The sequence below is a fragment of the Salvelinus alpinus genome, chromosome 3 (assembly GCF_045679555.1).
Source record: "Salvelinus alpinus chromosome 3, SLU_Salpinus.1, whole genome shotgun sequence".
In the NCBI taxonomy this organism is placed as follows: Eukaryota; Metazoa; Chordata; class Actinopteri; order Salmoniformes; family Salmonidae; genus Salvelinus; species Salvelinus alpinus.
The window spans coordinates 46436296-46458642 of record NC_092088.1 but is presented as its reverse complement, the minus strand read 5'-3'; the positions used below and the strand labels follow the sequence as shown (position 1 = coordinate 46458642).

General features: G+C 44.6%; 1 protein-coding gene across 20 annotated transcripts in view; it reads right to left on the bottom strand.

The window, feature by feature from the left end:
* Positions 1–22347, bottom strand: part of LOC139570845 (dual E2 ubiquitin-conjugating enzyme/E3 ubiquitin-protein ligase BIRC6-like) — a 138207-nt gene that overhangs the window by 49752 nt on the left and 66108 nt on the right. For 16 of the 20 annotated variants that reach the window (XM_071393100.1, XM_071393106.1, XM_071393105.1 and 13 more), the window contains 6 exons: positions 19839–20038; positions 17329–17400; positions 16256–16559; positions 14036–14253; positions 11282–11446; positions 9945–10110 (listed from right to left, as the gene is read on the bottom strand). In XM_071393100.1, coding sequence (XP_071249201.1) covers positions 9945–10110; positions 11282–11446; positions 14036–14253; positions 16256–16559; positions 17329–17400; positions 19839–20038 — 1125 coding nt within the window. The remainder of the gene's footprint in view (positions 1–9944; positions 10111–11281; positions 11447–14035; positions 14254–16255; positions 16560–17328; positions 17401–19838; positions 20039–22347) is intronic. The other 4 variants (XM_071393113.1, XM_071393114.1, XM_071393118.1 and 1 more) reach the window with 1 other exon arrangement.

Here is a 22347-nt window from a genome sequence, read left to right as displayed (position 1 = left end):
ATCTACTTCAAAACTGCCATACAGAGAAAATTCCATAGTAGAATAGGCGGCCAGCCGGGGGTAGATTGTCATATGCAAATAGGGGGAGGGGAAGCGTTAATGAATCTGGTGAAGTGAGGCATTTAGAATTCACCTTGTGGATTCAGATCCACTAGGAACATGTCCAGCAGTAGGGACGAGCACTGTAGAAATGTAGTCTAGGTGCTGAGAACTGGAGCAGTATAGGGCAGTCACGATCCCCACAATGGCCTCTCCATGAGATTATGGGGTCTGGGCCATGAATAACCCGTCCAGCCCCCTCTCTGGAAACCTCCCTTGTTCAGATGACCCCCTACATCAATGTACAGGCCCATTAAACACAGATGGCTTTAAATCACATCTGCTTTTGAAAAGGGTGGAATCGGAATGAAGGCAAGAGGGAAGAGCGGAGGAGATGCTAATGCTGTGGAGCTAAGCCATCTCCGCTCATGGTTTCTGCACGTAGATAGAAGTGCTTGGCCCAAATGCAGTATTCCTCACCAATACACCTCACAGAGAACGCTTCACAAAAGCGTGGACTAGATGCTTGTCCTGTTTAACAAGCTGTTCCTAACACGCTCACGGAAGGACGGTGAGGTGCGGGGGCGTGGAGGTTCACGTGTGAGGACGGTTGGGTAAAAGGGGAGTGAGCGAGGGGAGAAATAAATGTCATTTTCAATTCAAATAGATTCGTTTCGCAGTGACATTAAAAGGCATTACCTCTCACTAATGGTCTAACTTCCTGTGATGGAGTGCGCAGCGGTGTAATGCGTCCCAAAAGGATTGCCAAGACACCCGATGACTAATGTGGAATAATACGCAAGCGGCGCGGCCAAGTTGGGAGATTAGCAGGAGGAATGAGTGTGGCCTGAGGCAGATAGACTGAGGGGAGAGGGAGGATGGGAAGAGGGGCAGGCAGGGGCCACACTAAGCAATGGGACACAAAAGGGTTTCCCCCCCCGTGCCTCTTAGGAGAGCATGAGTAGGCTGGGCTAAGAAAATCATCACAGCACGGCGGCTATTCGGCTGCACACTGAGGATGAAGAGCATGAATGGAGACAGAGGAGTGTGGTGGTGTAGCCTTAATGATGCTTTTAATGTCATCTAGTGTGTTATCCCTTAATAAAGCTAGTAGCCAGGTTTTTAATGTATCGACACTGGATGAATGGTGCATGGTATGAGAATGGGTTTGGACCGGAGTAGTCCATCTTAATAGAGATCAAAGAAAGATTGATGCGTTTGGTGTCATCCCTGAAGCAAAGGTAGCGGCACTTTTCCGAAACACCACGCAATGCAAGCTGCAAGGACCTAGGCCTACAGAAAAAATGTCACCAAATCATTAAAAAAATATATATAACTGTTTATACAAGTAGGGCTGTGGCGGTCATGGAATTTTGGAAGACGGTAATTGGCCCACCAAATGACCGTGGCCACCGTAATAACCGTTCAAATAGCAAAAATAAACGTAATTATTTATTGAATTGTATTTATTTTGACACTTTCTCCTCCTGACTGCAGGTGCTGCCATAGAAATATAATGAAAAGAATGGGCATCCCCATTCAAGTCAATGATGGCATAATGGGTGGACTGGCGACCATTGCTATTGTACCCATAGGGAGCAAAGCAGTAAGTAAAATATGTTATAATACACTACAAGTATGTGGACACCCCTTCAAATTAGTGGATTCGGCTATTTCAGCCACACCCGTATAAAATCAAGCACACAACCCATGCAATCTCCATAGGAAAACATTTGCAGTAGACTGGCCTTACTGAAGAGCTCAGTGACCTTCAACGTGGCACCGTCATAGGATTCCACCTTTCCAACAAGTCGGTTCGTCAAGTTTCTGCCCTGCAAGAGCTGCCACGGTCGACTAAGTGCTGTTATTGTGAAGTGGAAATGTCGATGGCGACAACGGCTCAGCTGCGAAGTGGTAGGCCACACAAGCTCACAGAACGGGACAGCCGAGTGCTGAAGCTCGTAAAAATCATCTGTCCTCAATTGCAACACTCACTACCAAGTTCAAAACTGCCTCAAAGCAACATCAGCACAATAGCTGTTCGTCGGGAGCTTCATGAAATGGGTTTCCATGGCTGAGTAGCCATACAAAAGTCTAAGCTCACCATGCGCAATGCCAAGCTTCGGCTGGAGTGGTGTAAAGCTCACCACCATTGGACACTGGAGCAGTGAAAATGCCTTCTCTGGAGTGATGAATCACGCTTCACCATCTGGCAGTCCGGCGGACGAATCGGGGTTTGCCGGATTCCAAGAGAAAGCTACCTGCCCGACTGTAAAGTTTGGTGGAGGAGGAATAATGGTTTGGGGCTGTTCTTCATGGTTTGGTCTAGGCCCCTTAGTTCCAGTTTAGGGAAATTAACGCTACAGCATACAATGACATTCTAGACAATTCTGTGCTTCCAACTTTATGGCAACAGTTTGTATAAGGCCCTTTCCTGTTTCAGCATGACAATTCCCCTGTGCACAAAGCGAGGTCCATACAGAAATGGTTTGTCGAGATCGGTGTGGAAGAATTAGACTGGCCTGCACAGAGCCCTGACTTCAACCGCATCGGACACCTTTGGGATGAATTGGAATGCCGACTGCGAGTCAGGCCTAATCGCCCAACATCAGTGCCCGACCTCACTAATGCTCTTGTGGCTGAATGGAACCAAGTTCACGCAGCAATGTTCCAACATCTAGTGGAAAGCCTTCCCAGAAGAGTGGAGGCAGTTATAGCAGCAAAGGGGGACAAACTCCATATTAATGCCCATTATTTTGGAATGAGATGTTCGACGAGAAGGTGTCCACATAATGTTGGCCATGTAGTGTATGAGCTGTGATTTGTTGATCCAACTCAATATATTGCATGAGCCACATAAGTTAGCATCATTTGAATTAACATTCAACATTACCATGGAATTATTGCGTCAGAATACCAGGCAGGCATACTCCCAGTCGGTATTAGATAGAATGTCGCAGCCCACTCGCCTTGGGGGAAAACAACCTATGGTTACCCTATTGGCTCACTGCAAAAACAACCTTTTTCAAACACTTTCTTGTTGTCAACTTGTTTTAGTCAAAAGCACAACATATCTAAAGATTGCTTTTCAACATCAACTGCTCCTGAGCATTCTCACTACTTGTAAAAAATGTAACGTAGGGCTTCCCGCATGCCCCTTGTCATGACGGAGCTAGCAGCTAACGACTGGAATATTAAGCTAGCAAAGACCAACAAACAAAACTGACTATACAGCTACAAGTAGTGAGCGGAGTTACAAACAGACTATACTAAACAATTTCAATATCTTACCTGTGAGGAAATGTTTTCCCAACACATAGCTACGTGTAGCCTACTTGGACACCTGGTCCCCACAATTTCCCACGCCGAATAACCTGAAGCCACAGAGCTCTAATTCCCTACATGGGAGAACTGAACTATAGGTCAGGATTTTTTATCTGGTTACATGTACATTAAACACAGCAGTTGGCGCTTTTACAATGGGAGCCAATGGAAAATAATGTTTCCCCCCCCCAATTTGTGGTCGAGGGGAATTCCTTCTCATGAGTTAACCAGTCAAATCGCCAGGTTTCAAGCCCATTCTATTCATTATATTTCTATATGTGCTGCTGCATTGCGGGGGCTTTGCCTTGGCAACCAGACTATTTTGCTTGTTTCAGCAAGTTACGGACTCAAACGCACGGATGCCCGACCATCCCGTCTTCAGTCAGCGGTTTGTTCCACACCAAAAGGTTTAAACGGTTATGAAGTTTTCATTTTCATGACCGTCTTCATCCATAACCATTAGCTACACCGTTATACGGCAATTGTGCTAGCTCTTTCTACAAGCATCATGTAAAAAATAAAATAAAAAAATGCAACGCCATTGAAGGTAAATGGTAGACAAAATGGAAAGTGAAAGCAGTACATTAAGTAGAAATGAGATGGAGGTTTCAATCCCTCCTTCCAGCAGCATATGACAGTTGATCATTAGTGCCACACTCCTACTGAATACCAAGTCTGGCTCTGTCACCACACCCACAGTTATCAACCTCCCAGGGCTGACTGCCCCCTGCCTTGCACTTAATGCTTTTTGGAAGGAACACCCCCTCCCCCCACTCCTCAGCGCAGCACGTTATATAAAAAATAATAATTTAAAAAAGACGTCAGGAGTGCTTAGGTCTCTTCTCATTTTTATATTACCAGCAACCTCTTGACATTGATTGACAGCTCATGGCTCTGAGGGCTGGCGCCGATACAACAGAGTGAGAGGAGCCCTTGGCTTCCATCAGCGCACACACGGAACCGACTTAACTGACCATACTGCACAGCAGATTCATCACCAAAAACACAATTTGTTATTAAATTGGGTGATAAAACATGTCAATTGAAATATTAGTCCATTTTAAAAGGCAAATGTTTAATCACAACAATGACATAGGAGAAAGGCCAGCGACAATGAAGAGGCAGTAAACATAATGTGATTTAATAGCAGACAGCCCCGGCTGCATGTTTGCACACACCACGCTCGAGCGTGTCTGAGGCATTTAAAAGATAATGAGGACCAATTACAATACTCATCTCTTTATCTGTTGTTATTTAATTATGAGACCAGGGGCGCATTAATGCACACCACAACACACATACAGGAACAGACACACACTGACAACATCGGACAAAGCGGCAGTTGCGGTTACATACACAAAGCTATTAGCTACCGCCACCTGATATGCAACTATTATTGAATTACGTTAGAAAGCAAATCCTTCTGAATGGAGGCTATATCTATACAGGCCTACCTGCCCATTTCAGCTCAGAACAAACAGATTGAGAAGCATAAAATAATTTTAGGGCGAGTCTATGCACCTTGTCAAAATCAAAAATGCCAATAACCTGTCCATAGTCAGGAAAGTGATGTCTCCTGCTAAGGGTTCATTATAAGCAAAGTATTTGTAGAGAGAACGCAATGAAAAGGTTTTTTCAAGGTTATTTTATTTCCTTGGTAGTGTGTCAACTTGCCATTTTATTCCTGGCAATGGATAAAGGTCTGTGAGCAACTGTTCTGTTAATATTCATAAATGACTGGACAAAAACATAAGCGAACCATAAATTTACCACAAAATGTGGATAGATCACCACAGAGTCTCCTATCCCCACAGATTGTGGATGGATTCTACTATACGCACAAGTGCTTCACAGTCTACTCAAACTTCTGTACTTGAACATGAAAAACAGTGCGGTACTAGAAGTTATTACTTTCGGTAATTCTGTCAAATGTGTCTCATGGATCAACTGTCAGCCAATGTCCTCAGAGCGTGAAAGCACTGTGCCTGCTCCACTTAACCTGCACTGGGAGAATGGGCTGCGTCATGTTAGCTCCCCACTTATGCTGCACAGAAGTTAGCACATTTGAATAATGTGACACGGAATGAAGAAAAGTAACTGTACGCAAACAACGCCCATACAGGCAAGAAAACTTTACAATGCAAGAAGATACCGGTAGCTTCAGTGGCATAGCGCAGTGCAACGCTGTAGACATTTTGTTCCCTCATGGGGCAGAGAAAAATGTGCAGTATTAGGCTGAGATAATATTTTGCTGTTTACGAGCTTAAGGATTCTTGAATGACGGGGCAAATTAACTTTTCCACCCACAAATATTTGTCTTAATATTAACTAAATTTGAAATATATATTTTGATGGACCAAAGTATCAGCTATCAGACCATGTGAAGGAACCTAATCATAAAAAATAAATAAAAATGCAACTGGATTTATTTCAACTCCGTCAGACAACATAAAAAGGAATTTCATCTTCACAATTATTGTCCAAAAAGTATTTTAAGGCCATGATTGTTTAAAGGGACATTTCTAAAACTTCCAACTTCATATTCATCATCTCCAGCACCACCCCAACATCAACATGCGAAAATTGCGTGTTTCTATGTTTTGTAGTAAAAAAGATGGAGAAAGATTTGTGTTTTCAATGACATCATTGGTGTGCATCGTGTGATTTTAACCAATTATGATTAGGTATTCCCTGCTAATTGTTTGATGTCATTGTAAATACTTATATTCCTCGCTTTTTCACTACAAAACAAACACGCATGTTGATATTGGGGTGGTGCTGGAAATGAATATGAAGTAGCCTTTTTAAAATTTCCCTTCCTAACCTCAGATTTTGCTTTATAGCACTATTACATGCTCAAGGGCTAACTTTGTTAGTATTTTTGGCATGTTTTTCTAGATTTAGAACATAAAACATTTATAGAGCAAATATCCTCACTTTCGTCTAGCATGCAAATACATTAAGTATAAATGGCAGAACAGTGATTCAAAGGTTTTCAGAATATTGACAAAATACTCCAGTGACGGAGTTGATAAACTCAAAATTGACATTTCTGCCTCTAAAAATAAAAGTTAAATACAAACATTAGTAAAATGACTAATTTGAAAATCCCCAATAAACACTATTCTATCAGATCTTTCAGATGACATTAAACAAAATCTGAGTTGATATTTTACAGAGTTGACAAATTTTATTTTTCTTCATTAAAGTGGTATATACAGTAGCAATTTTGCTTTCCCTCAGATGCTTTATGACTAAAATCTAATTAAATGTAACACACTTGAATCAAAATTCATTTTCTATCAGGCAGAGGGAGCTGACACTTTAGGGATGTGACCATGATGCCAATATTGTTGTTTAAATCTATCAAAAGTCGAACTTTATAGACCGTGAGTGGTCTTATTAAACTACATTGTAATGAGGACATGAATAAGGGGTCCTAATGGTATAGCGGACCCTGCTCATTCCTGATTCATTTAGGATTTTAGACAAATCTGACGGAGTTGACCAAATCTCCAGACACATCTTTTAGGAATCACAGTTCTTTAAAGTCAGAGGATTATTGCAAGAAACCACATAAGAATGAATTATTGATACATATTATTCTTGCCTCGTAAACGACGTCATTACTAGTTAAAGAGACCGAGGACACATTTATAAAATAAGCTACTTCTATGCAAATGTTGTTGACCAGTATAAGAAAATAAGTCCCAAATGGAAGGGAAACAGATTTTCATGTGGATACAGATGACATCAGCAAAAACAAGCTCAATAACGCAATGCATGCACACACTTACTGAATATGCATTCATGTGAATAGGCCTAGGCTACATCTTCATTTATAAATAGAGAACCATTTAAATAAATGATTGCCATTATGTTATTGTTAAAAACAAAGTAAAATTGATTGTATGATTGATTCATTAATGCATACATAGCTGTCTCTGAAAAATGTTGATGTAAAAAACGTCCAACGTAATGATATTGAACTCACTATTCCCAACGATTGAACAGAGCAGTAGCCAAGTTTGTCTGGATCATTCTGCAACTTTGGTTTATGCAAGCTCCTCTGAAAACCCCCAGGGTCACAGCTGAACAGACAGCAAACCTAGTCAGAGCAATGGACTGACCCATCATTTAACTCAGTGTTCAGTTAACTCTGGGTCAGCCCTCACCACCAGGGACTAGGGATTACCTTTGAGGATTACCATCATATCCTGCTTTCACAGAAAACCTTTTCAGACCCTGATCACATCAGAGTAGCGACTCCGCACAGAAAGCACTGTAGAATGACGATGCTACATGCTCAGAATAAGAATTACCTTCACTAAACTTTTCTACCACAATACTCGAGGGACAAAAGGTTCTAAGACTTGCTCGGTGCGGGGATCTAATTATTTCTAACAAAAACGTCTGTTGCATATTAAAAAAATATAGAACACAGCATAGAGAATGAGATCGTGTCGAGCGGTGGACACTTCCTATCGTCAGAAGATAAAATGTCATCCAATTTTCCTCATAATAATTACTACCAGACAAAGTCACAAGTAACAAATTAGACAAAATCTATTCGTTCTCACGCATGAAAAAAAACTGAATCATAAGTGGATGGGTATCTTGAAAGCTTGGATTAATATCAATTAAATTGTTTATTTAACTTTATTGGAGAGCGTCGACCCCCCCGGGAGCAATAGCCATGTTAGAGGAAGATCCTGCAGCTCCATCTGTGGTCTCATCAAGCAAATGATCCCCACACACACACACACACACACACACACACACACACAAATTTACTGCAGAAAAGACAGTCTTCCACATAAAAGACCTCATCTAAGGACATCACGATGACGAAGAGAAAAAAAAAAGGTTCTCCTACTAATAGTTTGCCTCCTTTAGAAATGTCATTGTAATTCCAACACAATATATTGCACTTCTGACTAATTCTTCATCAATGCATTGAGTAGAATAGGAGTCCGAACATTGAAAACAATTGTGAGGAAACGTGCAACACATAAATAGCCTACTACCCTCAGCGTAACATTTGAAAACAACTACAACTACGCGGTCTTATATTCCAGTGGTCCCCAAACTGTGGAGCAACCCCAAAGGTAAGAAGATAAATTACATTGCACTGGCACACAAATCCAACCCACCTCACCCAAGGAGGACATAACTACCATCACATGTTGTTGGAGACCAGGAGAAGCCATAGATCATGAGAAACACAGTACTGAAATGTAATTTATATATATATATATTTTAAAGGGTATCATCTTTCATCATAACCAGTGCTGATACACTACATGGCCAAAAGTATGTGGACACCTGCTCGTCGAACATCTCATTCCAAAATCATGGGCGTCAATATGGAGTTGGTCCCCCCTTTGCTGATATAACAGCCCCCACTTTTCTGGCGAGGCTTTCCACTAGATGTTGGAACATTGCTGCGGGGACTTGATTCCATTCAGCCACAAGAGCATTACTGAGGTCGGCCACTGATGTTGGGCGATTAGGCCTGGCTCGCAGTCAGCGTTCCAATTCATCCCAAAGGTGTCCGATGGGGTTGAGGTCAGGGCTCTCCGCAGGCCAGTCAAGTTCTTCCACACCGATCTCGACAAACCATTTCAATATGGACCTCACTATGCACAGGGGCATTGTCATGCTGAAACAGGAAAGGGCCTTCTACAAACTGTTGCCACAAAGTTGGAAGCACAGAATTGTCTAGAATGCCATTGTATGCTGTATCGTTAAGATTTCCCTTCACTGGAACTAAGGGGCCTAGACCGAACCATGAAAACCAGCCCCAGACCATTATCCCTCTTTCACCAAACTCTACAGTTGGCACTAAGCATTCGGCGTTCTCCTGGCATCCGCCGAACCCAGATTTGTCCGTCGGACTGCCAGATGGTGAAGCGTGATTCATCACTCCAGAGAACGCGTTTCCACTGCTACAGAGCTCAACGGCGGCGAGCATTACACCACTGCAGCCGAAGCTTGACATTGCGCATGGTGAACAATTATTGTGCTGACGTTGCTTCCAGAGGCAGTATTGGAACTCGGTAGTGAGTGTTGCAACAGAGGACAGACGATTTTTACACGCTACACGCTTCAGCACTCTGCGGTCCCGTTCTGTGAGCTTGTGTGGCCTAACATTTAGCAGCTGAGCCGTTTCCACTTCACGATAACAGCACTTAGTTGGCCGGGGCAGCTCTAGCAGGGCAGAAATCTGACTGACTTGTTGGAAGTTGGCATCCTATGACTATGCCACATTGAGAGTCACTGAGCTCTTTAGTACGGGCCATTCTACTGCCAATGTTTGTCTATGGAGACTGCATGGGCGGTGTGCTCATTTTTATACACCTGACAGCAATGTGTTTGGCTTGAATAGCCTAACACACCTATTTGAAGGGGTGTCCACATACTTGTTGCCATGTAGTGTACGTTTAACCTATCAAATTAATTGTTGTGAGATTTGCCTTCGACTTTCCCGTTTCACTAAAGGCAAAGCCATCCTAAACGGGAGTTATCATAAACTACATGGAAACTTTCAACACAAAGTCTAAAGAAGAGTGTTCATTCACCAGAATCGTTGCGTAGGTAGGAGGACATGGCTGGAATGAGGCAGGACTGGCTGAGCAGCTCCTGCAGTACTGTGGGCAGGGCGTTGCTGTTGTGGCCCCTGCTCTCCCCCGTAGGGGCCTCTCCGTGGCTCACACAGCCTGCTGGGTTGATGTAGCTGGCCAGCACCTGACAGACAGAATAAGTGGCGCACACATATACTTTTAGCAACACATGTAAGCTTTAAGGCTGTTTTACAGTTGGTCTAACGATATGTCATGAACATTCTATTGGTCGGCCAACATCAAACTTGTGGTTATGGAAATTAAACAATAAGCCACTGCATGATATCAGCAGCCCGGTGCTCCAAATAGCATACTTGCACTATTGTAACGCCAATAAACCCATCCTTTTAAACATTTATTTAGTAAATGTCAGCCTAGCAAGAAAGGCAACTCAAAGCAACATTCTAAACAATGTTTTGGTTAGTTGCTAGCTTGTTAACTAGCTGGATAGCCAGTACAAATAATGACCAGAGTATAGCTGACCACGTCTTAACTTTAACAATGAATAAAAAGTAGCTATAGGAAAATAAACCCACAACATTATTTACAAGGTAATGATGGCGAGCTTACAGAAAATAGCTTACGGTTGTGAGTGTTTCGAAATAAAAGTAGTAAATTGTATAATTTGTCCAAAATAGATTTGCTTTTGTTGCTGCAGCAGCCCAGTAACCATGACAACGGACGATGCAACAGTCAGAGGCATTCACTTTTTTCCATGTCTGTGCGACAAGGAAACAGGCAGTCTGAGCGACGGTCTACAGACATCCCACCAGAGTATAAATTATGTTTTCACCAGCGACACTTGTCGCATTCTAATTGTCTACAGACTTGTCGTTATACCGTTTTAAACCTTTTACCCTGGGGTAACTAGACAGGAAGTACTTCTGTAATGTACGTAAGAGCATAGGGCTCCCGAGTGGTGCAGCGGTCTAAGGCACTGCATCTCAGTGCTTGAGACGTCACCACAGACACCCTAGTTCGATTCCAGGCTGTATCCCAAACGGCCGTGATTGGGAGTAACATAGGGCGGCGCACTTTTGGCCCAGCGTCGGCCGGGATTGGCGGGTGTAGGCAGTCATTGTATATAAGAATTTGTTCTTAACTGACTTGTTAGCCAGTTAACACTTTTATACCATTGGGGAAAACCCTCAGGATTCGGTCCATGCCCTAGCATTCCACAGCAGATTCAAATAACCAACTCATCAAGCTTTGATTATTTGAAATCAGCTGTGTAGTGCTAGCAGGGGGTGGGGGACAGGCAGAGTTTGGGAAACCCTGGCATAGGGGATTCTTACCTGCAGAAGACATGTGACGTGCTCCTCTTCCAGCCTCTGCTTGGTGAGGGCCTGCTCCACGTCCCAGCCTGAGGCAGTGGAGCCTGTACCGAACCCAGTGCCCTTGGCCCAGTACAGCTGCTGCTCCTCACTGGTGCCCCCTCCATGACCACTGGACACCGTTGGCTGGGGACAGACAGAACCATAGAAAAAGTCATCAGCACAACACAGGCAATCAGCAGGGGGAAAGTTTAGCCTACAGGGCCACTGTGATGACAACATAGGCCTGGACTACAAATAATAGCATTCCATAAGCTCATGAAACCAGCAAAACACCCCAATTTATAATGAATGCAGCATAGGCTGCACATTTGGATTGAACAAGATTACCTCCCCTTTCAAAGTGTCAGTCTTCACATCAAAGGTGAATTGAGATCCCAATGCTGGTTTTCCAGGTAAAAAACTAAAATATCAAATCAAAACATAACTAGCCTACCCACAGTCCCTGCTTGTCGCAGCCCTGTTATACACTTGAGGCACTTTTAGTTCTGCTCTAAGCCATAACCAGCAGTTTGATTAGGAGATCGTGTCAAATTAAAAAAACAGGAGTCGGAGGGTGTTTGCTTGGGTTGACTCGGTGCTGTGCGTATGACACTAGAGCCAGTGGAACAGGGAGGGGGCAGTAAGAATAGTGAGAACTAAAGAGATGGACATGAAAGGATGTCTGAGGGATGCGGGGGGGGGCATGTTAGTATAGCGAGAGCTAAGCTACGGATATGAAAGGATGTCTGAGTTAGACGAGAGGAGAATGTTTAGCCTTCTTGAGACTGCACCCTTTCTGACAGAGCGGCTTTGGCGATCATCAGGCGTGACGCGGCGTGCTATTAAGGTCTATGGCAGGGGCTGACTGACAAGCGGCTAATGATGCGCTCTCCCAGCGCATCTTTAATGTCGCAGGAACGCTCCCAACGTGCACACAAGCGTTACGGGAATGTTACCGGCTAAATGGAGCTGTGCATGCACCTCTGCCAATAGAGATCACTGTCAAGTCTATCAGTCAACTGGGGCGCAGCGGAGACCATACAGCATTTACAATGATTTTTTTTACAGTAGGTGGGATTTTTGAACAGTTCACTGTATTTTCAAAGACTGCCATCGTGTGTGTTTTGTATATGGCCGAAGCAGGGCCCAGTCCTGGGGGGGGGTGAGGTATGCTCACGTCATAAGAGGTTGGAGATTAATCACTGAGCCCTGGAACATCAAATCAGGGAAGAGGCTCAGTTTCCCAGATAAAGATGTGTGTGTGTGTGTGTGTGTGTGTGTGGGTGGACTGACCGTCCGCCGGGCTCTGACCACGGTCTCATCTCCGGCCACATAACTGGCTGCCGCCTCGAGGACAGTCATTACCACTGTGACAGGACTTTGGCCCTGCGCTCAAGCCATAAGCCCGGAGATCTGTCCTCAACTCTGACAACTCCATAAATCCACACTGGTGTGTGGACTGGAGCGCCTGCTGAGACAATCCACAGTCACACTGGGTTGTAGTGCTGTAATAGCCTAGCCTGCTATAGAACATGTCATCAACGGCGGTTTAGCTGAGTTTAGGCCTGTGATCTATGGCGATTGGACCCTTGTGGTGGGCATTGCTGGGTGTGTTGAGTTTCACCTAGCCTCTGCCGAGTCGCCAACAACCAGATGTTCTGGTTTTCAGGCTAAATGGAAAGAGCCTGTGATGCAAACTTCCGCTATTTGACATTAAACAAGGTGACACTCCATCTCAACTCCCACCCCCCGCTGGATTGGTTCAACAGTGTAGAAGAGACCCTCCCGACAGTTATTTTTCTTCTAATCAAGACCAGTATGTAGGGGGGGGGGGGGTCTAGGTTCAGGCGTTTCCTTTACGCCTGCTACGCCATGGTTAAGTTTCTAGTGACCAAAATCAATACGGTGATCGATACAATTTGGTGTATGATCTGAGTCTTTGATCTGAGTCGTTAGTCATCTTTGAGTCTCAGAGGTCCTAGAAGAGTCCAGAGTACTTTGAAAGGCTTTGAGCAGGAGGTGAGTCTTGACGCCCAGCAGAAACCTCAATAGAAGACGAATCACTCCATTTAATGGGCATGGCAGTCAGAGTCCATGATTCAATTCCTATTCATGATGTTCCCTTCTGCCTGGAGTTGGCAATAATACAAAGGACACGTCTGTTCAAAGCCAGACCTGCCTCTTATCATTCCCACTAAACAACTTCCCAATTTGTCAAATGCTCAGTGGCGATATGCATAAGAGCACCGAGTAAAGCCCTGCCAGGTAGAGTAATTAATAACATGACTGATCCTCACCGCCTGTCTCTCATTGAGGGAAAGACAAAAATACATATTTCTCCCTGGAGAGTGAGGACCTCTTATTGCGTCAAGCCGAACGCATCGGAGGCAGCGTCTGAACACAAGACTAGACTGACACACCATGTCAACCCAACCCAAAATAGGTTGACGCTGGCCTCGATCCATCGTGAACACACAAGAGAACGCAAATGGACAGAACACATTTTCACTGAGATCTGTCCACATCTGGTGACATATGAGTGTGTGTGAGCTGTGGTTTCATTCATGCTCTGTCGAGCACACACACACACACACACACACACACACACACACACACACACACACACACACACACACACACACACACACACACACAGAGAGAGAGACCACCACCACCAGGAGAGAGAGAGAGTGAGGGTGTGTGTTCCGGACAAGTCCAGTGTCTGGGCCTCACCTCTGAGGAGTTGCCACTGGCGTTGGGGACACGGGGCGCGTGGTGGCTGAGGGCTGACAAGCAGGCCAGGATGAGGTGGATGGCTCCTATCTCCAGGGCCATGCGACGCAGCAGCACGCCGTCGTCTGTGGTAAGAAGTGTGGTGCTGAACAGGGCCCGCAGCACATGAAAGGGCAGCGTGGGCAGCACATTGGCCGACGGAGACTGCAGGATGTGACCTAAGGGGAAGGTAGGGAGAGATACAGCCAATCAAGGAAGGGGAGAGAGACAGGGCGTTTTTCTCAATATGCATACTACCGTGCTCCACACACTCATGCTCTGAGTGCATTCTCCAATGGCGTTCTCTTGGGTACGTTCTTGTGAGGACTAGAGCGTGGAGAACGCATAAAACATTACATTTGAGAAGCACTCGCACTCCCCCTACTGTATTACCTCACGCTGCACCTCACCTTTCACTGAACCTTCTTCCAGGCAGGGCAACAATAAACAAAACAAGATATACACAAAGCAAACGTTTCACAACTGTCAGCTAGATATGTGAATCGTAATAATGTAGCTAACCAGATAGTTCAACAGGCAAAAATGACATAATAGGAATATTATGCAAGATAGATGTCAACTCTTCATCGGTAGCTAGTCAACAATTCTTTGTGGCTATCTGGCTAGCTAACAGTAGTAGCTTGCCAGTTAGCCTTATTTACTAATTATGGGCTTGCGCGCTACAGTAACGTAGGCAGGTAAACATTCCAAAATTAACACAGCATGTATTTATTAACGTATTAAGAAAAAATATTGTAGTTAGGCAACATATGAGATGTCAATAGGCAACATTTCATTCCTTAGTCGGAGTGTATTTTCTCTCGCTTCAGCTCAAATAATGGGTGCCATTGATTTCAAAGAAATGAACCATTTAGTAGACATTTTGTAGGCAATTTCGCAATGCATACTCATAATTAGTTAAAAATCACACGATGCACACCAATGTCATTGGAAACACTAATCCTACTCCATCTTTTTAACTACAAAACATAGAAACGCAACCTTTTCACATCTGTTGATGTTGGGGTGGTGCTGGAGATCTAAGGCTTTAGATTACGGGCTAAATACAAATATACTATCATTTTTTTTACGTGGGCGCGTCATATTTCTTCGCATACGTTCCCTTGAAGTTGCATCGATGCGTACGTCACAATATGTATAAACGGAGTACGCCGTCGAGAAGAAACCTCCGTGCTTCACATACTCTGATTTGGACTCGCACTCCGACCCTTCCCGTGCTCAGAGCAGAGTAGTATGCATTTTGAGAAACACCCAGTCAGTCAGAGAAGAGAATTGGTAATATCATTGGATAAATGTGTGAGAGATGGTGTGAGAGATTACCACCAGAGAGGTGGAGGAATAATGGCCAGAAAGGACGGATACATCGATTTAGCACTTATGAGAATGAGGCCAGAGAAGATAACAGCCGACTAAATGGCAGGCTGACGGTGTGCTATGTGACCAGTGTCACTAAACAAGCTGGCAGCCTGCTGTCCATCAATCATTAAAAGGGCTGTTATTTCAAGGACTAAAGAAAAAAACATTGGCAGGACAACATAGTTGATTTCAGGCCCTGAAGGAGAGAGAGGAACTAAATAGGCATCAATAATGAAGGCAGAGGTTGGCTGGGGAGGAGTTGTAATGTATGAGAGGGTAGGACTTGTCAATATTAAACAAGCCAGTGAGTCCTTCGGCTAAATTACCCACAGGGTCCGCAGACTGGTAGTCTCAAGGACTGCAGGGGAAGAGCCGCGTCAGGGGGAACAAACGTGCCTCAATTGTAAATGGAGGGATTAAAATCTCTCTCCCTCTCTTTCTAGCTCTTTCTTCCCGCTCTTGGGGCCGGCTGCTTTTAAAGGAGCCGATTTACATGCGCTGGCCACTTTATGACACTGATCGCTATGTATTCAGGGAATTATCGATCTGCTGGGTCCACAGCTTGGCAGGATCAACTGCCTGACAAAGTCAGTCTGAGCATTGGGGGGGGGTTAACTGCTATAAGTAGGGCTGACAATGTTTGTCGCTAGGAAACCTGCAGCAGCCTCCTTTATTGGAAGCATAAGGACCTGGTCATCCCCAATGGTGTTCCCAAATACAAACATGCTTATAAAATCATCCATCGAAAGGGCCAGGAGTTTTCCTGACCATGTCTAAAACTGTGTGAGGCGTCGTGTCACTTACTGCCCTCGCCGTCATCGGTGACCCCCAGCACCAGGCGGAGCAGACACTGGGCGTGCTTCCTCTCCTTCAGCAGAACCTCAGCGTAGCCCGGCAGGCGCAGGAACAAACCGAAGGCCGCCAGCGAGTGGGCGGGGATGGGCGACATGGTCTGCACTGACGACTTGTTGATGGGCGGCGGCTCGGCGGCCATGGTCTCTGGCGCCTCGTACACGAGCTCGCCGGACTGCTCGATGGTGACCCACTCAAACTGGTCGCTGTCCTTGGGCTTCTCCTGCGTGGTGGAGGGCACCACCGGAGGACTCACCTGCACAGGACGAGCCAGGGTTAGAATGCGGTTAGAGGACAATGCCGACAGATGTGCTGACTCGGATGGGATCTGAAGGTCATGTGCTGTGTTTGGGCACTGAGGGTAGTAGGGGGCATATGGAACTAGATAGCTGTTATTCAGATCCATAGAGCTGCTGTGGGACTTGGCATAGAGCCCTGCGAATAAGACATAAAAAAATATTTTAAAAATGGTATCCACGAGTTCAACTGAATCTGGGGAAGTAGATCAAGGGTTTCATAGGCAAACACCAGACATATCCCTTTAAGATGAAGGCGAGTATCGGAGCTGCAGCACTGCAGAGAAATACAGTTATTTTATGCATAGTTGTGATCAATATAATCAATTCAAGCTCAGTTGCACTAAGAGTCAGAGTGGATGTCCAGGAACAGGCTGTGCTGTGATTAAACAGCTAAACACCAGTGGGTCAAAGGGCACAGACCTGAGCTGTTTGGCTAACCTATTAGAAAACACTACACAGTCAGTCCTGGGTAAACAGAAAAGCATCACCTGCATCAATAAGTCGACTTTGCTAATAGTCTTGCTCAGGGTGAGAGCGGAACTCTTCAATTATTCACAGCCTTAAGAGCGTGCCCAACAAACACTATCCAGTGAGACAAAAGGGTTAAACTAAGGCAGAATGGATGTAATATCCTGTTGAGAAAGGGTTATGGTAAACCAACCAACGATCAGTCATGTATATGATTCATATCGATCACAATGCTAAGTACAAAACAAATAATCTCACTTGGTAGCCCTCGAGGGGCGTCTGCTTCAAACCACCAGTAGCTCTGGGAGACTGCCTGAATAATTCAATTTGCTGCAACAATTTGGAAGGGGGGAGAAAATAACAAAAGAAAACAGATTTAGTACCTGGCAGCTCTCAGAATGCATTCCAGCTACTCACCTTGTCACTATGCGCTCTCAATTACTGTTTAAGTATCCATTTACTTTCCTTTAGGAGGCATGATGTAGCACCCGGGGGAGCGCAGAGGAGACAAAAACGAATTTAGACTGAATGGCAAACCCAGTGACTTGCCATGCCTCTCAATAAGCTGGGCCAACAGTAAAGACACTTTATTACTTTGGCAACCGCAGATCCGCATTGGAATGCTCTATATACGAAAGGTAACTTGAATTTCTGAAAGGGAAATTCCATAATCTTTCATCATCTCCAGCACCACCCCAACATATGTGAAACCGTTGCGTTTCCATGTTCTGTGGTAAAAAAAGATGGATTGAAGATACAGTGAGGGAAAAAAGTATTTGATCCCCTGCTGATTTTGTACGTTTGCCCACTGACAAAGAAATGATCAGTCTGTAATTTTAATGGTAGGTTTATTTGAACAGTGAGAGACAGAATATCAACAAAAAAATCCAGAAAAACGCATGTCAAAAATTTTATACATTTATTTGCATTTTAATGAGGGAAATAAGTATTTGACCCCTCTGCAAAACATGACTTAGTACTTGGTGGCAAAACCCTTGTTGGCAATCACAGAGGTCAGATGTTTCTTGTAGTTGGCCACCAGGTTTGCACACATCTCAGGAGAGATTTTGTCCCACTCCTCTTTGCAGATCTTCTTCAAGTCATTAAGGTTTCGAGACTGACGTTTGGCAACTCGAACTTTCAGCTCCCTCCACAGATTTTCTATGGGATTAAGGTCTGGAGACTGGCTAGGCCACTCCAGGACCTTAATGTGCTTTTTCTTGAGCCACTCCTTTGTTGCCTTGGCCGTGTGTTTTGGGTCATTGTCATGCTGGAATACCCATCCACGACCCATTTTCAATACCCTGGCTGAGGGAAGGAGGTTTTCACCCAAGATTTGACGGCACATGGCCCCGTCCATCGTCCCTTTGATGCGGTGAAGTTGTCCTGTCCCCTTAGCAGAAAAACACCCCCAAAGCATAATGTTTCCACCGCCATGTTTGACGGTGGGGATGGTTTCTTGGGGTCATAGGCAGCATTCCTCCTCCTCCAAACACGGCAAGTTGAGTTGATGCCAAAGAGCTCCATTTTGGTCTCATCTGACCACAACATGTTCACCCAGTTGTCCTCTGAATCATTCAGATGTTCATCGGCAAACTTCAGACGGGCATGTATATGTGCTTTCTTGAGCAGGGGGACCTTGCGGGCGCTGCAGGATTTCAGTCCTTCACGGCGTAGTGTGTTACCAATTGTTTTCTTGGTGACTATGGTCCCAGCTGCCTTGAGATCATTGACAAGATCCTCCTGTGTAGTTCTGGGCTGATTCCTCACCATTCTCATGATCATTGCAACTCCACGAGGTGAGATCTTGCATGGAGCCCTAGGCCAAGGGAGTTTGACAGTTCTTTTGTGTTTCTTCCATTTGCGAATAATCGCACCAACTGTTGTCACCTTCTCACCAAGCTGCTTGGCAATGGTCTTGTAGCCCATTCCAGCCTTGTGTTGATCTACAATCTTGTCCCTGACATCCTTGGAGAGCTCTTTGGTCTTGGCCATGGTGGAGAGTTTGGAATCTGATTGATTGATTGCTTCTGTGGACAGGTGTCTTTTATACAGGTAAGAAACTGAGATTAGGAGCACTCCCTTTAAGAGTGTGCTCCTAATCTCAGCTCGTTACCTGTATGAAAGACACCTGGGAGCCAGAAATCTTTCTGATTGAGAGGGGGTCAAATACTTATTTCCCTCATTAAAATGCAAATCAATTTATAACGTTTTTGACATGCGTTTTTCTGGATTTTTTTGTTGTTATTCTGTCTCTCACTGTTCAAATAAACCTACCATTAAAATTATAGACTGATCATTTCTTTGTCAGTGGGCAAACGTACAAAATCAGCAGGGGATCAAATACTTTTTTCCCTCACTGTAAGTGTTTCCAATGACAACCAATTTGTAGACAAATGTATACTCATAATTGGTTGTTTTTTTTAAGTAAAAAAATCCCCCAAAAAATCACACGATGCACACTGATGTCATCATTGGAAACACTAATCTTACTCCATCTTTGTTACTACAAAACATAGAAATGCGCAATTTTCACATCTGTTGGGGTAGTGCTGGAAATTATGAATATGAAATTGAAAATGTTTGAAATCTCCCTTTAAATATAAGGCTCTAGATTATGGGCTATATATAAACACACTATCTAGAAACATGGGCTAAACATTGTAGGACAACAATGAAATAACTCCAATGAAGCAGGCTGTGAAAGGGTTATTTGACTGGTGGTGTTTGTTATATACGTATTAGAAGGGTATCTGTGGCGGTCTAACCTGTTGGATGACGTCTGGGTAGAGCATGGGCAGCCTCTCTGCAATCAGGGCCAGACCACCCATGCCTGCAAACACTTGCAGGGGAGACTGGATGGGGTTGGTCTCCAGCAGGGACTCATCGATGGCTGCGTCAAGACAGTCGTCCCCCGGGGTCATGGGGTCGTCCTCCGGACAGCTACTCAGCATGTCACAGTGTTCCACTGGAGGAGGGAGAAGCAGAGGAGGGTTAGAGAATAGGCCACTTATTACTCTCAAAGGGTTTCCACTGGGACACTAGCTATGTTCTGTGACTTACGTTCTTCTGTCTGCTGCCCTCAACCAATCATGACAAGTAAAGAACGGGACGCCCTGCGGAGGGAAATTGTTCACGTCGCAGACACTTAACGAGAGCTCCTCTCTCATCCCTCATTCAAAGATCAAGAGAGAGTGTGAGAAACCAACAGAGCCATCACACTATTTATTAGTCAAGTTCAAGCAACCAAGAAGAGAGAAGAAACAGACAGCAGTTTCTCAGACATAAGGGAGCGGAGTGCCATTTACATTTTTATATGTGTGAATGCATAAATCCGCGAATGGTTGTAGTTGGGAAAAGGACGTGCTCTCCTGATGAAGTGCACACGGATTAAAAACAGAATCATGGACACAGACTACTTGTCGCTGTTTGCGCGTCAGGAGGTGGCTCTGTAGACAGTAAAAGAAAATGATAAACTGGAACGGCGGGTGAAGGGTAAAAATAGCCCCCCATTATAGTTTTCATTCCGCGGTGCGGCTGGCCTGTTTTATGATGATATAAAAGCCCCAGTCGATTGATAGGTCATCTACAAAAAAAAAATTAAAAAAAGCTGCACATCATCTCTCCTGGAGAAGAAAATAAAATAAATGATGAATTGCTCCAGTCTCTAAAGGGATTCTTCCCCGTCCCCCTCATGGTGAATTAAAAAGTCACCAAGGTTGTGACTGATACGATTTGTAACAGGGCCCGTGCTCTCTAGACTTCCAAAACAGGATTAGAAATGATGGAGAGGGAAGGAACCGCTCGTCTTTCAGCAGGCCGCAAGGAGAGACCGGGCTACCCAGAGAATATCTAAACAGCATCAACCCAGTGAGTTGTTACATTTCAAATGCAACCGTGAAGGCACAGGGAAAAAAGGTGATCGTTAGACTTCAGAGGAGCATATGAGATAAGATCAGCGAGAAAGAGAGGACAAATTGTGAACGACAAGGATTTTTATAATTCTGCTCAAGAACAAACATATTTCACAGAATGTTCCAGTACCTTTACTATGCTATTAGGCTGAGATTTCCACATGATAAATCAGAAGGAGGTCTAGAGACCTAAAAATGGTTGGAGGGACAAAACCCATTTCGCTCTAAAAGGTCTGGCCTATTTGGGGAAGTTGAAGGCTATTAAGGGGGCTGGGGCTAGATCTCACCATGTACCCGTCTTCAGTTCAGTGGATGGCCGTTAGCGGGGCTGAGCGTGGTAAATGGATTCTGTAAGCTCCCTCTGGTCAAAGCCTCCGCACTGGGTTTTACAAGATCTCTCCATGTCTCCCCCTCCCTCTCACAGGACTGTTAGTGAGGGTCACCTTTTCCCTCCATTTATTAGCCTCAATGGGTCTCGAGACAGAAGATTCTGGAAAGATTTGTTTTGGGAAGAGACGGTATTGGAAGCTATCTGAGGAAATTTAAGGTGAGCTACGCAGTAAGTGTCGGCAGGCAGGCATTTTACTGTACATACAGTGCTTAAGAAAGCATTCAGATCACTTGACTTCTTCCACATTTTGTTAGGTTACAGCCTTATTATAAAATTGATTGTCCCCCCCCCCAATCTACACAAAACACCCCATAATGAAAAAGCAAAAACGTTTAAAAATGTTTGATAATTTATTAAAACAAAAAAACGTTAATTATTCAGACCCTTTACTCAGTACTTTGTTGAACCACATTCGGCAGCGATTATAGCTTTGTCTTCTTGGATATGACACTACAAACTTGGCACACCTGTATTTGGGGAGTTTCTCCCATTCTTCTCTGCAGATCCTCTCAAGCCCTGTCAGGTGGGATGAGGAGCGTCGCTGCACAGCTACTTTCAGGTCTCTCCAGAGATGTTCGATAGGGTTCAAGTCTGGGCCACCCAAAGCCATTCCTCTGTTGTCTTGGCTGTGTGCTTAGGGTCGTTGTCCTGTTGGAAGGTGAACCTTCACCCCAGTCTGAGGTCCTGAGCGCTCTGGAGCAGGTTTTCGTCAAGCATCGCTCTGTGCTCTCCTTTGTTCATCTTTGCCTCGATCCTGACTAGTCTCACAGTCCCTGAAAAACATCCCCACAGCAGGATGCTGCCACCACTAAGTTTAACTGTATGGACGATTCCAGGTTTCCTCCAGATGTGACGCTTTGCATTCAGGCCAAAGAGTTCAATCTTGGTTTCAGAGCAGAGAATCTTGTTTTTCATGGTCAAAGAGTCTTTTGGTGCTTTTTGGCAAACTCCAAGCAGGCTGTCATGTGCCTT